This window comes from Mesocricetus auratus, unplaced genomic scaffold, assembly GCF_017639785.1.
Source record: "Mesocricetus auratus isolate SY011 unplaced genomic scaffold, BCM_Maur_2.0 Super-Scaffold_4256, whole genome shotgun sequence".
In the NCBI taxonomy this organism is placed as follows: Eukaryota; Metazoa; Chordata; class Mammalia; order Rodentia; family Cricetidae; genus Mesocricetus; species Mesocricetus auratus.
This window is the reverse complement of record NW_024429182.1, coordinates 84,250,768-84,269,270: the sequence shown is the minus strand read 5'-3', so window position 1 is coordinate 84,269,270 and position 18,503 is coordinate 84,250,768. Positions and strand designations below refer to the sequence as shown.

At 38.7% G+C, this 18,503-nt stretch overlaps 1 protein-coding gene and 1 long non-coding RNA gene across 3 annotated transcripts in view; one reads left to right on the top strand and one right to left on the bottom strand.

The window, feature by feature from the left end:
• Insc (INSC spindle orientation adaptor protein) overlaps window positions 1–636 on the top strand; it is a 97,447-nt gene extending 96,811 nt beyond the window's left edge. For both annotated transcript variants that reach the window (XM_040756044.1, XM_040756038.1), the window contains one exon: window positions 67–636. In XM_040756044.1, the coding sequence (XP_040611978.1) occupies window positions 67–195 (129 nt within the window). In that variant the 3' untranslated portion in view covers window positions 196–636. The remainder of the gene's footprint in view (window positions 1–66) is intronic.
• The window catches only part of LOC121143674, a 29,802-nt gene continuing 11,651 nt past the window's right edge, over window positions 353–18,503 (bottom strand). The window contains exon 3 of the long non-coding RNA XR_005880982.1: window positions 353–464. This is a non-coding gene — a long non-coding RNA (uncharacterized LOC121143674). The remainder of the gene's footprint in view (window positions 465–18,503) is intronic.

The window sequence follows — 18,503 nt, the reverse complement described above, 5'->3', positions numbered from 1 at the left end:
CTGGAGGAGGCACAAATGTGCACAGGGCCCAGTGTGACCTGTACCTTCCTTTTGCATTCCCCCCAGGCTGCTCTGCGTCGGTTGGCTGGGGTCTGCCCTGAAGGCCTCCAGGACTCTGATTTCCAGCAGCTGGTCCAGCCTCGGCTTGTGGATTCCTTCTTGCTGTGTAGCAACATGGAGGAGAGTTTTGTGTAGTGTGGAAGAGGAGGCACACTGCACACCTCTCAGAACACGCTGGCTCCCCTCACCTCTTTATTTATATGTAATTTATTATTTTTATTTTTACATGAAATAGATAGGGAAGTCTTCATCAGTGAGCAGATGATGTGGTTCTCGGGAATCATTTTGCATGTTTCTTTTCTTCCTGTGACTGTGGGGATGCAGAAGTTGAATCATGTTAATGCTAACATGACAGGTTGTCACAGGTGATTCCCCTTGATAACACTTTCTTCTAAGCATATATTCTTGCCCATTAAAAAAGAAAAAGAAAAAACAACAACTTTGAACCAGGGTATCTTAACTGCCCAGCATTTTTAAAAAGCTAGTTATACTCTTTTCAGAAATTTAAAGTGAATTTCACAGTTGGACAGATATACTATAAGGAAATGTTTGTCTTTAATAAATGGAATTATGAAAGATGTGTTCTTTTGTATTTTCTGCTTGAGTTGTATTTTAAGATCAGTTTTTGCTCTCATGGTTGCATGCCACAGGAACTTCTCCAGCTGGTAAAGTGCAGAGAGCTTTGTCTTGTTTTATAGGTACATTTGAAACGTGTTTCTGAATACATTAAAACTCAGCTGTCCTTGGCTCCTCAACCCTGGTGAACGGTCACCTCTTGAAGAGAGGCCTGAACTAAGGCACAGCACATGAGTCCTCCGCAGAAGGCTTCTGGGAAGGGTGGTGCCTGAGTGGCCCGATACTGAGAATTTCTTACCAGGTCTGTGTCCAGTGTCCTCATAGTCATAGATTGAAACTGACTATGGTGACAATATTCACACCACAGAAATAAGCCTTTTATCTATTCAGTGAGCTACTTTTTCAATGTCACTGTTCAGAAGTATTAACAGCTTTGTGAGTCTTGAAAGTTATGATGTCATCATGTGTTACATGATTTTATTTACGTGTGTGTGTGTGTGTGTGTGTGTGTGTGTGTGTGTGTACGCGCCTTGGTACATGTGTGGAGGTCAAAGGATAACTTGTGAAATCTGTTTATGTTGTTCTAATCTGTGGGCCCAGGAACCCAACATCAGGTTTGGTGACAAGTTCTTTCACCATTTAAGCCATCTTGCCTGTACCATGATATGATTTTATAAAGTTCAAGAAATGTTTGTCAAACACAAAATTATTGATATTAATCTAATGCATCCAACCCTGGGATAAGCATCTAATATCTCCTTTATCTCTCACAATAATCATATGGTCATTCATAACTTTATGCAGATATACTACTATACATGATTATATTATTGAATCACTTGGCCAAGGTCAGTAGCTTGTAAATTATGCTGGAATATGAGTCTGGTAATTTCTATTGCTAGAGCCATTGTTGTTCTAAAGTCTCAAAAAGAAAAGTGACAATGACAATAATAGTGGGAAACATTTGCACACCATTTACCATGTCCATCCTTTGAAGCTTGTGTGTTAATTTACGGATATATTAATATTGACCTATATATTATTCATTTAGCTGTTTTCTAGCCAGGCAAGGCCACTTTACAGATGAAGAAATAAAGAAACTCTCTTCACTGCTCAGACAATGGGGCCCAAACCCCAATGCCTTCTGCATTCCTGTCCAAAGCTTGCACAGTTAGGAAAAAAGTTTTTTATTTTTAAAGATTTTGTTCATTTTATGCTTATGGATGTTTTTCCTGTATGTATGTCTGTGCACCACGTGTGTTCAGTGCACATGGGGACAAGATATTCTGACTGTAGTTATAGATGGTTATAGTCACCATGTGGCTATTAGGAACTGGGCCTAGGTTCTCTGAAAGAATAGCAAGTGCTCTTAACCATTGAGCCATTTCTCTAGCCTCAGAAAGAAGGCTTTGGATGCATGTCACTGAGTTAGTTGGGTATTGACATCTTTCACCACATACCACCAACACGTGACTTGCTAATATCGTGGCTTACCTCATCAGATGAGTCTTTAATCACTAGGAAGGTACAATGCTTGGAAGCTCAAATCATACTATGGGGAACAAATACTATCCTTTATCTCATTTGTAAAGATAGCTTCACTTAGTTCATTTTTGAAAAAAAAAAAGGTCTTTCCTGATGTCTCAGTCTTAGCAGTTAACAGTTAGCATGTCAGTTAATCTTTTGAGAAGTGGTGGATGGGAAAGGTGCCAACTCACAGTTCAGTTACATAGCTGCCTTCTAGGATCTGACACACTTTATATCTCATATAAAAAAGAAATGCTTAGAGTTTGATTCTCATTTTTGTCAAGAGCTCTAGAAACTACAACAGTACTATAAATTTAACATTTTCAAGTACTATATTAAGAATATTCCTAAGCAAAGTTATTACTCAGACTTTGAAGTATGGCAGAATTCAACGGGAGCACAGTTGGTGACATCATCTTGAACTTTAAATGTACAATATTAACTACCATTACTTAAGTAGTTAGTAATGGCATCAAGTGGAAATACAAGGTACACAAGTAAATCCTCAGTGCTATGAAAGTAGCTTTGGCCTTTGAGAACTCCTAAAAGGATATTGTGAACAACTGGAGATTGTGTGCCCCACTTCGAGCATCACTAGTTTAAGTGAGCTTCCCATTTAGTTAGTAAGGAAACTGTAGCCTGTGTTGATGGGAAGAAAGTGATTTTCTCATAAATATATAACTGAAGCCTTGCTAGGTTATAGGTCGAAACTCTGCCCATTATGCAGGCTATTTGGTCAGTAAGACAGAAATATCTGAGACTAAAGAAAAGGAGTAATATTTATGTTAAATCTTTAATGTAACACTTGTGGTTTTTTTTAATGTACATCATGCAGGGTCCTGGTAGGAAACAGAATTTAACTCAGATAGTCCCAATGAAGAAATCTTGTCAAAGGACTACTTCGGGACTAGTAAGATGACGTCAGGGGGCCACTGGAGATTGTTGAGCCAGCCAGGAATTAATAGTAGACTGCTCTTAGCAACCTTGGGTTGAGGGTCACATGAGGTAAGAGAGTTGTAATAGGCCAAGGGAACAATTGTGGGAGTGACACAGACTCAGCCTTGAACAGAAGTGGAGAATGTGGCCAGGGAGGCAGCAGAATGAATATATCTGTACTCTGTCTTCCCACCTTCTTACCTCCCACCAGTGTCTCTTGTTGCTTAGTCCCCTGCTTTGAGAGTCAAATGATAGAACATTCTAGAATCAGTTTCTTGAGGGGAGAGAAGGAAGGTAAGGTAATGGAGAACAGACCTGGTTGTCTCAAAATCACTCAGTCCTCATTCACCAGACAACCACTCTCATCAGAATGAAGAATCCAAAACCAAGAATGATCTCTTTTTCCTTCATTCCCTACCCTTCTGTCTCCACTCAGCTAATTATCAGAGCCATAGAGCAGAGCCATGAGTAAGTGAGCAGGTTAGACACTGAAGGTTGAAAAGAAAGTCAACACCAAATTTGACTTCAAGGGAAAGAGTTCTTGGGGAAAGCTAAAGAAACTATTCAAAAGTCAAAGAGAACATTCTTTCTTAAGGACTTTCTGCTTGGTTAAGGAAATCTGAGAGCTGAGGGTGTATGGGTCTAATTTTCAGATATCAGTTGTGGCTTAGAGCAAGAAAGGAAAATCTAAGACTGAGTGGTGAAACTATTCAGAAGCACTAAGATATAAAAGATACCATGCATGCTCCATTAAGAGATCCTTTGTGAGAGATCCTGCCCCCAGAGAACCTACAGGTTTGTCATGCTTTGTCCTGGCTGTGTAAAACCTCAAAATAATTACTGTCCCTGCAGTAATGTCTTTGCACAACACACATTCATTATATGGAGAGATGGTATTACACATAAAAGAAGCTTTATTAATAACTCAAAGAACAGGCAAAATAAAAAGGGGAGTTGGACAATGAATGGAAAGTTCAGAATAAGACATAAAGGGTCTTTAAAAAATAATGCTTTTCAGAAAAGTGACCTTTTTGAAGGAGAAAGTTTAAAATAGAAATGAAAGAATGACATCAGGATATGGTAGAATTTAGAGTTAAAATCTACAGGATATGGAAAAATGCCCCTATCCCATTCAGACAGGATGGTATGACTGAGCAGTTACTGGTGATGCTCTCAAAATCTCACCAATTTTAAAGTGGCTTTGGATCATAGACTAAGAGATTGAGTGATCAGCTTTTGGGCCCCTGGGGCACCCTAGACAGAATGTCATCAGGGGTACTCCAGGCAGAAAAATGTTATTCTAAGACTGAAGAAGAGAGAACCGAGGCAGCTGTGAGCTCAGTGAATCTGTTTTAAGTTTGTCTCAAAGAATAAGCCTAATGTTAATCCCACTGTGATGTTTCATCTTCTCTATTTGACTTAAAGTTACCTAGAAAACATACCTAGGCATATATATGAGATTGTTTGCAGAATGGGAAAAGATTTTTACCAACCCTATATCTGACAGAGGACTGATCTCCAAAATATACAAAGAACTCAAGAAACTAGACATCAAAGACCAAATAATCCAATAAAAACTAGGGTAAAGATCTAAAAAGACAACTCCCAATAGAGGAATCTCAAATGAACGAAAGACACTTAAGGAGATGATTAACATCCTTAGTCATCAGAGGAATGCAAATCAAAACAACTCTGAGATACCATCTTACACCTGTCAGAATAGTCAAGATCAAAAACTCTCATGACAGCTTATGCTGAAGAGGATGTGAAGTAAGGGGAACACTCCTCCATTGCTGGTAGGAATGCAAACTTGTACAGTCACTTTGGAAAATCAGTATGGTGATTTCTCAGAAAATTGGGAATCAATCTACTTCAAGACCCAGCAATACCACTTTTGAGCATATACCCAAAGGATGTACACTCACACCACAAAGGCATTTGCTCAACTATGTTCACAGAAGCATTATTCCTAATAGCCAGAAACTGAAATCAACTTAGATGTTACTCAACAAAAGAATTGGTAAGGAAAGTGTGGTGCATTTACACGATGGAGTACTACTCAGTGGTTAAAAAAAAACAGTGACATCTTGAAATTTGCAGGCAAATGGACAGAACTAGAAAAAGCTATCCTGAATGAGGTAACCCAGACCCAGAAAGACAAATATAATATGTATTCACTCATAAGTTGATATCAGACACAAAGCAAAGGACAACCAGCCTACAGGCCACAACCCCAGAGAACCTAGGTAACAAAGAGGACCCTAAGAGAGACATACATGGATCTGCCTAGAAGGGGAAAAAGACAAGATCTCCTGAGTAAACTGGGAGCATGGGAGGTAGGGGGAAAGGAGGAAGGGGAGAGAGGAGGAGGGAAGTGGATTGGAGGAAAATGTATAGCTCAATTAAGAAAAAAAGAAAATGAAACAATGAAAAACAGTGTCTCAGGATAACTTCTCAAATAGCATATCCTAATTTCACCATTGCATCTGTCCAGGTTTCCTGGTTTCACATGACTGTGCTTCAAATGTAGACCCAGCGTTGTAAATGAAGATGGCTATTCTTCAAATACGTTCAAGATACTTTGCCAAGTATCACATCTCATCTCCATATTTTCCACATACCAATACAGAGACATGCAGAGCAAATGGGTAGAAAAGCTGAGTCTTTCAACCAAAAAATGTGACTGCCACCATTGCTGCTGTGCTGGCTAGTTTTGGTCAACTAGAAAGGCTCTATCATCATATAATGGAAGGGGACCTTGATTCCAAAAATGCCTCTGTAAGACTGGGCTGTAGTCAAGCCTGTAGAGCATTTTCTTAATTAGTGATTGATGTGGGAAGGCATAGCCCATTGTGGGTGGGGCCATTTCTGGAGTGGTGGTCCTGGGTTCTATAAAAAAAAGCCTGCTTTTGTCTTTGTTTCTGTAACAAGCTATATGACAAGAACAACCTAAGGAGGGAAGGAAGGAAGGGCTTATTGTGGTTCATAACCTGAGGGTGCAGTCCATCATGACTGGGATGTCACCGAAGCAGGAGGTTCCAAACCAACATTTAGGGTGGGTCTTCCCACCTCAAACCCATGTAGATAACTCATCACATACCCAGAGGCTTGCCTCCTAGAAGACTCCAGATCCTGTTAGGTTGACAGTATCAACCACCAGATAAACACCTTTATCTCAACTCTTACAGAAACATGGGATGATATGTCCCTGCTCTTTAAGACACTCAGAAAACAATTACAGGGTGATGCACACAAACCTAAATATAATGTCTACCCCTTGGAGAGGGTGAAGGTGATAGGATGCAGAAGGAATATATTAGACTATTTCACAAATAACAAAATAAAAGACCTTCAGCATCCATAGTAAGATGTCACTGGTTATTGAATCTAGATAGCAGACATACAGACACTTGTTATATAATCTCTGTCATTCTTCTTAATATACAAATAATCCTAAAATTAATAAAAATATTTAAAGGCATATTGGCATACCTATGACTGGTGTAGCAATGCCACTTGCTAATTATAAAATACAAAATGACTTAAAATTCTGTCTGTCTATGGCTGTCAAGTGACAGTTTCCCAGGTTAGACCAAAGGTTGTTGAAAATTAACTCAAGAGGGGCTGTGTATAGGAAATCAGACAGGGGGCATCAGTCGGTTTATTTTTGGAGACAGATGCCGTATTCATACATCTCATCCCTTGAAGTTTCTTTAACACTGTAGCTGCATCTCTTACCCAGCTAATTTTTATCAATTCAAGGCATAGATTTTGTGGAAACTGTAGTCTCTGAAGCTAACACTTTAACAATATCTTTTCCTGGGCAGTGGGTGATGTAATTCGATATGTTAATAATGTGCAACGCAAAGAGGCTCCAAGATTTCACACTGACATCTGCTGGACCCTCTGAATACTTCCTGGTCTGTGTTTGAACTAGGAATTATAGAGCAGGAGAACTCCCAGCAGCCCCTCAGGAGCTCTCTGACCTGGGGCGGGTCCGACTGGCATGCTGAGATAGGCAACTTGAAATCAAATTTAAGATCTTTTGCTCACTAAACACATTTAGCATAATACATCCATGGCAGAATGAGACAGGACATGTAGGGTATAATTAACAATCACTATTCTATGACAGTTTCAGAAACACAAATGCCAATTTGCTTGTCAAATTCCAAAGAGAGAGGACGAGACCATGTGGTAACTACACAAAACAAAGGCCTTGTTTTCAGGACCAGGCTTAGCAATTGCTCTGTCCTTTGTATAAGAAAAGAAAAAGAAAGAAAATCCTGTCGGGTCTTGGTCCACAGGCCCCTAGAAGCAAGTTTACTACCCAATTGTCTCTTTGGAATTATCTAATCCCCCTTGCTTGTCTGGATCCATAGGGTCATTTTTAAAGATGTAAATATAGAGCCCTGAACCAGGATAGGACAGTTCAGATGACTACGATCCCTCGAATGCCTTTGGTTAAGGTGGGCCAGATACATACATGCCTGCTCAAGTCTCTAATTGTTGTTACATTTATTGTTGCCTAACAAATAAAAGAATATGAGTTTGTATTTTTAAAATTGCTATTAATATTATTATTATTCTTGGTGTGTGTGTGTGTGCGTGCGTGCGTGCGTGCGTGCGTGCGTGCGTGCGTGCCTGCCTGTCTGTCTGTCTTTGCAAACATTTGCCACATATATACAGGTGCTCTGGGATACTGGCCAGCAGAGGGTATCATACTCTTGATCTATAGGGCTGGAGTTCTCCCTCATTTGTTGGCTGGCACCTGAGCACAGTTGCCTCTCTTAGAAGCCTCTCTCTTGTTCTTAGACTCAGATACCCCTATTTTAGAGTCAGCAATAGAATAGGAAATTCTTTTCATGTTGATAATTTTCAGACTTCCTGCAACTCTCTTCTCCCCTGTGCACATCCTTCACTGGGGACAGAGAAAGGTCTCTGTTCTCAAAGGGTCTTGTGGTTAGATTTGACCCACCTGGATACTGTAGAATAGTTCCAAACTTTAAAGGTCAGTAGCCCTAATTATACCCGTAAATGGTCTTTTGACACACAATTTAATCTATTGATAAATTCAGACATTAGGGTATGGGTGTCTTTGGGAGTGAGCTTATTTTTTGCCAATCACATATTAAGAGAAACTATTTATTTTGAAATATTTTTCAAAAGCAAGGGAAAATAATACTATATGATGACTAGGAGGTCTTATTAAACAACCTCGGTGAAGAAAACTGTGAAGAATATGTTTGAAGTAGAAGAAATATGGTCTTGAAGGAAATTATATAATATAAGAAGGAATGAAAAGTAGAGAAAGTAGACGTTAGTGATCATTGTTGAGATAGTAAGTGGCAAGAGTGTTTGTGAATTAAGAAAAATAACATTAAAATAATGTTGGGTGGGAAGATGGCTCAATGAGGAAAAGTGTTTCCTGAGTTCGAACCCTCAAAAGCTATGTAAAATTCCTACATGTAGTTGAGTGTCTATGATCCCAACACTGTTACAGGGATATGGGAGGTAGAGCTAGGAGATGAATGGGATGTTTGGTGACAACAAAGAGACCCTATCAAACAGGATGGACAGTGAGGGCTGACATCCAAGGTTGACATGCCTTGGCACACCCACATCTTCATTCACACACATGAATGCACACACATGCACACCTATACCCCCACATCCTATATATATATATATATATATATATGCACAGAAAATAAATTTAAAAAGAAAGAAAATACATGACAATAGTGTATAAATGACATAGACTGCTATAAATATGTTCTTGGAATTCAAAACACCTCTGGATTATAACTATTTACTGATTTGTAGTATTTTGGATAGTTAAAAAATATCTTCCCTGATCAAAATTGTCAAATGCTTGCAAATTAGTTAGCTCATTCCAAGAATTTACTCATGGTTTTGCTTACACTTTCTATTTTATGTTTATGAGTCATTAAAATGATAACATCAGAATTTTTCAGACATACATTTTTCCATTTTCCTGTATCCTAATATTTTAGCAATATATATTAACCATCATAAAACCAACTTAAAACTTGCAAGTATATGAAATTCTATGAAAATGGAAATGAAATGAGTTTTTTCTGACTATCTAGAAGGTTCTGTGGGTGCGCCTAGGAACAGAGACTCACAGGCTTGAGAACTCAGACATTGCTTGATGATCAGCTATGGAGAACATTTAACCAGAGCATAGGGGCTGAGTCACAAAATGACTTTTACATATACAGAAAAAGAAATAACTCAAAATCAAGTTTTATTATGGAAAGATTTTTTAAAATTTTTTTCAGAAAAGGAGTGAATAGGTTAGAGACTTTTCTAGAATGAGACCAAGAACAGAACAAGTGTTGTGTAAGTTATGAAGTTGCTTGTGTATACTCAGTGAAATCCAGTCTGCAGTTTCAATGTTAAAGTGCCATTTTGATTCAAAATAAAAGATAAAAATCTTACATTCATATACAATGAACAAGGGATGCCACAGTACATTCTAACCAAAGATCAGATGAAGGTACTAAGACCATGGTCCTTAATGAAGTATCATTGGGTGTACTTCAAAATTCTATTTGATGTTGTAAAGGCTTTTACAAGCATTTCTGTGACATTTGTGTAAATAATAGAAGTAAGATGGCTCAGCGGGTAAAGGCAATGGTCAACAAGCCTGACTACCTCAATTCTACATAGTAGAAGGAGAAAACCAACTCTTGCAAGTTGTCTTCTGACTACTACACATACATGCCTGTGTGTGTGCATGTACACATGTGCATAAAAATACATGTAGTAAGATAAAATTGAAAATAACATAAAATATTAACATATAACTATAATTCATAAACATCATAAAATTAAGTATAAGATATAAACATATCAAATTATAATTATTAAAATATTAATGTAGTATAAATATGGTATATAAATACAAAAATAAATGTAGTAAAATTTTTAGAAGAGAACTATCACAATTTTACTTAACTATACCCAAATACAACAAAAACCTCCATGTTAATAATTCATTAAGTAGGCATCAGGGCTCCAATCAAATGTGGCATTTGATTAAATAGGAAAAAGGAAAGATCCATATGGTATACACTGGCTCCAAAAAATATGATGTTTAATTAAATAGGAAGAAGGAAAGATCCATATGGTATACACTATGTATTTAAGAAATTATTTTATTTTTTTCTTTATGGCTATGAGTACAAGTGTGAGAACATTTTGCATCAATGATGCTAAGATGATTGTCAACTTGATTGGATCTAGACAGCTAAGATACACGTCTCAGAGCAAATCTATGGATATAATTTTAGGAATGATTTACTGAGGAGGTAAGGCCCTCCCCCAGAGTAGATGGCATTGTTCAGTGACATCCCGGATATAATGAAGCCTGAGGGAAGAGCTGATGGTTTTTGCCTGCCCACTGTTCCTTGCAGCTTAGTACATCAATCCTGTCACTGCTGCCACCATCCTTCATTGACATCAGGACCTAGCTTCTTTGGCTTTCCAACACAGACAGAAGACCAGTGGCTCACTGGGAATTCTCCAGGGCTTCAGCACCATGCTTGGAGGGCCAAGGCATCCAGCACTATGGGCTAAGCTTCTCCAGTCTGCTTACATCCATTGTTGAACTACTCAGGTCAGAGTGGATAATATAAGTCAACTTAATGAACCTATAGCACGTGCTTGCATGCACACACACATGCATGCACACTTGCACATGTGTGCATGCGTACACACATCTCTATCCTTCTAGAGATTTCTGACTGATACAGATATGAAATTTTGGAACAAGTTACTCAAGTATCATTCATGAGACTACACTGGGATAAATTAGAGGTATATTCCCCTCAATATTTTATTGGAATAAAAGGAAGCCCTTGTCTAGGTTCTATACTAGATAAATAAACTGTAAAAGTTCAAAGTTGACCCAGCTTAGTGAGAGACAATGCAGTTGTCCACAGAAAGTGCATAGAAGAAAAAATGAGACAGTCATAAGGGCAAGTGGTCATGGGTTGTGTAAGAAAGCAAATCCAGTAAGCCATGGCTTTTAAGCCAGTTAGCAGCATTCCTCCATGATTTCTGCTTCAGTTACTCCCTCTATGTTCCTACCCTGACTTTCCTAGGTGACAGAATCAGCCCTTTTCTTCCTAAGTTGCTTTTGATTATGGTGTTTTTCACAGCAGTAGAAGACCAACTAGACAATTCTGTTCATGAATATTACAATCTGAGCCCTGTCAGTTTCTTGGTTCTGTTTATTTTCAACAAATCTTATTGGGAAGATTTGGGGCATTGTTTCTTCAAATAGTTTTCTCTTTTTTCTGATCCACTCATTCCTCTTTCATTCAAAGGCTCCAATCACATGCATAACTGAGCTGCTTAATATTTTCCCACAGCTCATTCATACGCTATTCACTATTTTTTCTTTGTTAAGATTGTGCTTTATTTTGGATAGTTCCTATTGCTGTGTCTTCAAGTTCATGTTTGTCCTTCATTGCATTATCAAATCTACAGTGGTCTCAACCAATAAGTTCTCAACATAGACCCTAGTTTCTACCTCTAGATGCTCGATTTGTGTATCGTGTCCTGTTGTCCCTCCACTTTCTTAATGGTCTTTACCTTCATGAGCATATGGATGTTTTTTCCAGAAGTTATTCTTCATCTTTCTAAACTAATTCTGCCATCCTATCACCTGTACAATTTGGGGATCACTTCCCATTGGTTGGTTTGTTTTGTAGGTTCTCATTTAATATTGGCTTGACACAAAGCAGTGTTGAGTTTCCTTTTTTGAATGTTGGATTATTTTGTGTTTTTATAAACACCTTTTAACTTTGTGTTAGTGTTTGAACACAAGCCTCTCAATGATTGCTTATCACTTTTGCCCAGGAGAACCAAAGTAGCCTTCAGCTTGTGGATATGTCTTCCTGCTCCTGTAGTCACCACATGATAGGAGATATTTTCACTTCAATCCTTTGGAAATCTTTCTTTCTCTAGCCCTGAGGGATTTCCTCATGAGTTCATATTAAGTACTACTTAATGAAAACCTTGAAAGGGACCTGATTTTCAGATCTCCAGCCACTTCCCTGTTCTCTCTCAAAATTGTGGCCTTTAATCCTGTCTTCCTTATCCTCCTAGATCTATCTTCTTACTTCAGAGAGGTCACCAGGCTCTACCTGTATCCCGTCTTCTTGCCCTGTGGCTTGAAAATCCTTCTGCTAGTAGTGGGCATGTCAAAGGTGTCACTTTGTTTATTCTCTCTCAGTGAGTCTAATGTCTCCTTGATGTCTAAAAGTAACTGATCTGCATATTCAACCTGAGCTTTCTTTTCTATTTTTATTTTTTTACTTATTACAAGTATTGTTCTCACATAATAAATACTGATTATGGTTTACTCTTCCCAGTTCTTTTGCCCACCCAGTTCTACCCCCTTCTGTCTCTCTTCAGAAAACAAAGAGGCATCTAAGGTGTAATAGTGTAATATAATATAATGAAATATAATATAATAAAACAAAGCTTACACACTGGATTAGGACAAACAGAAAGTAAAGAGCCCAAAAAGAGGTACACACACACACACACACACACACACACACACACACACACACACACACAAAGACAGACACAGAGACCTACTTGTTGTATACTCTGGAATCCCATAGAAACACTAACCTGGAAGCCATAATGCATACACATAGAACCTTTAGAGTAAAAAGAAGAAAGATATATACAAGTAAAGAAAAAATTAGAAAACAAGATAAAATTAAGTAGAAAAAAGGAAAAGCCTGGATATGACATTATGAGACAAGGAACCTCCAAAGATGCCTTTGAGTCTACCCTCTGTTGGCATCTACTGATGGATATGCAGCCTACCCCTAAGAGTAGTTTGTTTCTCCAGTGAGATGCCCTTGTAAAATCTAAATTTTCATTTGCAAGTGGTTATCAATAGCTTGATTTTTCAACTGCTTAAGATGAGTGTCAGGCCCAGTCCTTATTTCAATACTGGCCAAACCTTAAGTTGCCATCCCAGTAATGTTAGAACACAGATATTCTGAATAAAAAAGCCAGTGTAATTTGGAAATTCTTTCTGGTTGTTAGACCATCTTCTAACACACAATAGAACACACAGTAGTCATCTTCCAGATGCTGATCAAGGAGTGGAATGAGACTGTTCCCATTAAGAGAGATACTCCTTGACTAGTAAGGACCATAAACTCTTCTCATTTTGATCATCATTAGGTTCAGGCATCTGAAAATCAAAATGGCAGAAGAGAAAGCTTGTAAAATAACAGATTTTAAAAGTGATTTGGGATATTAGCAGTCCCATGGCCTAGGATTGTCTGTCTTTAGCATCCAGAAGAGGTGGTACAGTGCATTAGGAGTCACTGTGATATCAAGAAATTAAGTCATTTAAGCCTCAAACTGTTTGCTGTTCCACCAGGACTGGTGTGTTATCTTAGGTAACTTAGGGTTTAACCATATTGTATTTTAATTATGTAATTGTTCAAACTACTGCAACCCTAGCCTAACCCTTCTGAAATGGTCATGGGGCTGAATTTTGTCCAATAACATGAGTAGCTTACATACTATGGCAGCTCTCCTGATTGCATTGGTTTGCAATTTAAAAGTAAGGTTTACCCTAAATATCTACAATGCTAACTTCAAATTGATACAGAAAATGCGACATTTGCTATTCATACAGATAAGTACAGAGTAATCTGCAATTTTTACATTTTTGCATTCATTTGAATCTGAATTCCTTATAATAAAATATGCCAATTAATTAACAGTCACTGCTTGTGAAACAATGATATTCCACTCAGTATGCCAGCAATTTTGTCTTCAAAGGTATATATGTATATATCATTAGCAGTCATTATTTCATCAGTATGGTAACACAGTTTTTTTTTCCTTCCAGGTGCTCAGATACTCAGAATACTCTGTAATCCTTTGGATTGGGTACTTTGATTAAATCATTGTTTATTATATATTAAGCTAGCCTATTAAATGTTCAATTAGTCACAGTTATGAATTATCATGGCTTTTCCTATATGCTCTGAGCTTCCTTTTGAAGTACCACTGTTGCTGTGTCTAATCTCTGCTCAATGACTGAGGCCTCCTAATTATTGCTAGGTACTTACAGAGCAGTGCATTCAGCTTCCCATTTTCTGCAGGCCTTTTGTCCCTTCTTAGCAGTGATATGGTGTCTTTTTGTCTGTCTCTAGCTGATGCAATTCCTAATGTCTCTTACATTTTATTTCTTTTTCTTTTAAGAATCCTCACGTAACCAAGAAGATCTCAAATGCATAAAAGGCTGTTGACACTACATGCATTATTTTTCCTTGTTCATTTGTTACAGTACTTCATTCAGGCTGAACCCTGTGCCTTGGATATTTTAGGCAGGCACTCCACCACTGAATACAGTACTATGGAACACGGCTCACCCTGTGATAGAGTTGTGCAGCTACCTTTGTTGTTACCCTACTCTGCATTCTTGAGTCATGTTATCCTTTGCTTACTCAGAAGAAAACTATTGACTATCTGGACTCACAGCGTTTTATGTATTGTCATGATGAGTTTGTATAGTAAATCGACCTCGAGGTCTCCTTGCAGAATGGTGATCTTTCGGTTTTCAGTGGCGGTTTTTTTCATTTTGAAATTCTTCACAAACTTAGAGAGTGGTTGCTTTTTATGAGATAGAAGTCCCTTTATATGGATGCTTTTCTACTTCTGTGTGCATCTTGTTTCTTGTTCCCATAGTCATATTTATCTTAGATGGCAACATTCCTTCCATCTAACTTCTTAGGCCTAAAGTCCCCGATTAATGCCCAATTCTTTTTTTTCTCATGACCTAGGGGTCAGTTAAGCAACAAATTTAATCATCTCTAAAATTCATCTAAACGTCTATCATATTTTTGGGGTAGTATGGTTTTTGTTATTATAAAAGAAATTATTTAATGTTTTTACTATATTCACGAGAAAATTTTATAAGTGGCAACAAAAAACAGATATTTGGAAAAGCTGAGTTGGACATAACATTCAAAGAAATAAGATAGTGGTGTGCAAATGCTTACAGTCCAGGCACAAATGTAGAAAGGTACAACTGGTTTCAAGAAATAAATATAGCATCAGTTGAAGAGACAGAGGAGCCATCAACAGGGAGCTTGATTGTTGATCTCCTATGATGGCTGTGCCTGGGGACCCAATATTATTGTTGGAGATATTTTCTGGTCACAGTTGGCACAGTAATTAAAAAATAATTTAATGATATTTGTCTTTAAATGGGCCCAGATGATTTATGTTTATATTATAGCTATAACCTTATTTTGTAATTTCTGTGTATCTTATCTTTTCTTCTTTTCTCGTGGTGCCAAGAGTACCAATGCCATGTAACCAAAATGATTAAGACAAGAAGAGATCAACATATAATTCAGGATGATGATTATTTCTGAGGGCAAATTCTGGAAGAGAGAGGGCTGCTGTCAGAGAGGCGCATGTGTCACATATAAGAATATTAAGTTCTTCTTATTAAACTCCACTAGTGTAAGACTCTTTGCTCCATGCTAGCATGTTGTGGCACAAGCATTCTCTTACCTTCCAACCCCTTTCTTCCCAGGTTTTACCCCCTTAAAGTTAGGTAAGGTCATATGACTGGTTTAAGCCGATGAACTTTAGAAGCACTGGTCAGACTTGGTTTGTATATGCTGACGTATGTGTCCACATGACTTCTGGACCAAAGGATGAAAGAGCTAATGTGTGTGACTGTTACCTCCATACTGAAATGAAGGAACCAGGAGGACAAAGTATTATAGTCTAAGTATGAAAATTATAGACCACTATGCATATAAGGTCAAATTAGAGTCATTTATTAGCTGGTGACAAATAGAATCCCTTGCCCCAAAGAACTCATGATGCTGAAGCTCATGGGTACAGTGTTTATAAAGGCAAAAACCGCAATGACATCCTTATCATGTATAAGTCAGGGAACCTTGTAACATTTGTTTGGGTTATACATCAAGAATTTATTTTGGTTACACACCTGGGTCATGGTCAGGGTCATGGAAAGTCCTAAATGTGTTATCAAGGTAGACATGACTATTCAGGGTGTTGGGGACTGAAAGGTGTGGCAGACATTCTGAGTAGACATTGAATAGAATCAGGGTAAGATCTGCGCAAGATGGTTTTACTTCAGTCATTCTCAATGCAACCTGATCTCTGAATCACTAGCCTGAGAAGAGTTAGTGACTGAGAGAGAGAAGATGGCCAGCAGCTGATTTTACAGAGATGAGACACCTGTGCTGACTGGGTCAAGCCACTGGAATTTTAGAGTTGTCATAGCAAACATAACCTATCTTTCCTGCACTAAGATACACACTTTGACAAAATATTCTTTTATATTTACTACTTTGTCCTACCAGTTAGAAGACCCATCTTGAACCTGGGTGTGGTAACAGACATATTTAATCCCAGCACTTGGGAGGCAGAAGCAGGAGAATCTCTGTCAGTTGGAGGCCAACCTGGTCTACGAAGTGAGTTCCAGGACAGCTAGGGCTACACAGCAAAACCCTGTCTTAAAACAAAACAGACAAACAAAGACCCATTTTAAAAATCCCAAACAGTGCAAACCAATCACATAGTGTCACCCAGGAATTGAATCTCAGTGAGTCATGACTGATTTCCAACTTTTCTAGTTTAATATTAATGAGAATAAATATGTTTATCTGCTGTGGAGCCCAGAGATGAGTGATGGGGGTGAGATGGTAGCATTTTTTTGGGGGAATCAACCAGATGAGGTTTAGCCAAGGGACTGCTACTAACTCTGGCCTACTTCGCTTCATTACTGAACTTGACCACACATGTAGATCTGGGTTCTTTGGTGATTCCTCCAGGGGCTGGGACCTCATCTCTTGCATGTCTCTGCTCTCCTCAGCTCAGTACCAGGCCTGAGAGTTATCCAATAGCACTTGTTGAACAAAGTTGAGAAAGCTTCCTTTGGCAGCTGACACATCAATAGCTACTACCTCTACCCTGCCCTGTCCCACCTCACCATGTGCCTTTGGCCTGGGGCCTGACAAACAAGACCCAAGGGGACAGGGATTTCTAAGAAAAGCTGACTTCTCCAGCAGCAGGGACTTGCCAGCCGGTAGAATGTCATGCGAGACAGATTGCAGACGCTTCACCTCCATGGCCATCAGAATCAGAAATGCTTGCCTGCCAATCAGCATTACAGTGAGGAGCTGTGACATGACAGTTGTCTGACTTGTGCTAATATGTTCTAATCTTGCAAACTAATTTTCTTCCCCCACTTGGCCATCCCAGCATTGTGTTTGGCCTGCCAGGGCGGGTGCCATCCATCAATCTTAGTTAGTGGCCCGCTCCATCTATCTTACAGCTGAGAATATCTGTGGTCCCTGTGATATGCCTCAAACCCCCTCTACAAAGCTTCCTTTGCAATCAGCCCTGTGAGAATGCGTTCATTTGGTTTCAAATAAAGATGCATGGCCTTGACTATGAGAGGTGACAAGATGGCCATTGTTGTCTGGTAATGTTTTCAGAATGACTTTTCTAGGAGACAGGGCAGACCGGTGGCATAAGGACATTACTGTGGTCCTAGTTACTTAGGAATCAGTGATACATGTTACATTTGTTGGAATCAATCTTGCTGACCTCTCTTTAGGCTTGCCTTTCCCATGTGGATGGCGTGGGGGAAGGAGTATCCTGACTGAATGCTTCCCAAGTTACTTCTTGTCTGTGAAATTTGACTGGTTCAGTCTATCCTCGCCAACTGTTGAATCCCTAATAGCAATTATTAGTCTCTCTGTAAGCCACTGTCTTAACACTTTGGGGGGACATGGGCTTAGAAACCCATGATGTTTGATAAAAGCTGAAAATAATGTCTTCATAGAAAGAAATGCACTCACAGAATTTATACTCAATTATGTTTAATTTGTAAGCCCTAATGCCCACCTATGCTCTGGGATGGAAAACTCATTTTCACTTGTATTCTGGTTTTATTTTTTACACAGGTATTTACTCCACTTTTTTTTTTTTGGTTTTTACGAGACAGGGTTTCTCTGTATTGTTTTGGAGGCTATCGGTCCAGCCCAGCCTCAAACTCACAGAGATCCGCCTGCCTCTGCCTCCCGAGTGCTGGGATTAAAGGCGTGCGCCACCACCGCCCGGCTTACTCCACTTTTAAACTTGTAAGCCATCTTAAATACAGTTGATTTTACATTTACTTAAACTTTTTTGTCTTTGAAATAATTCAAAACTTGGAAAGATATGAAGAAAACTCCAATGGTTATGGAGAGCAACATACCCTGCAGCTAGATGTCACTGTCCACTGCAGAGTCTTCTCCCCTTCCTTCTCCTTCCTTTTTCATCTCTCCTGGACTCCTCTT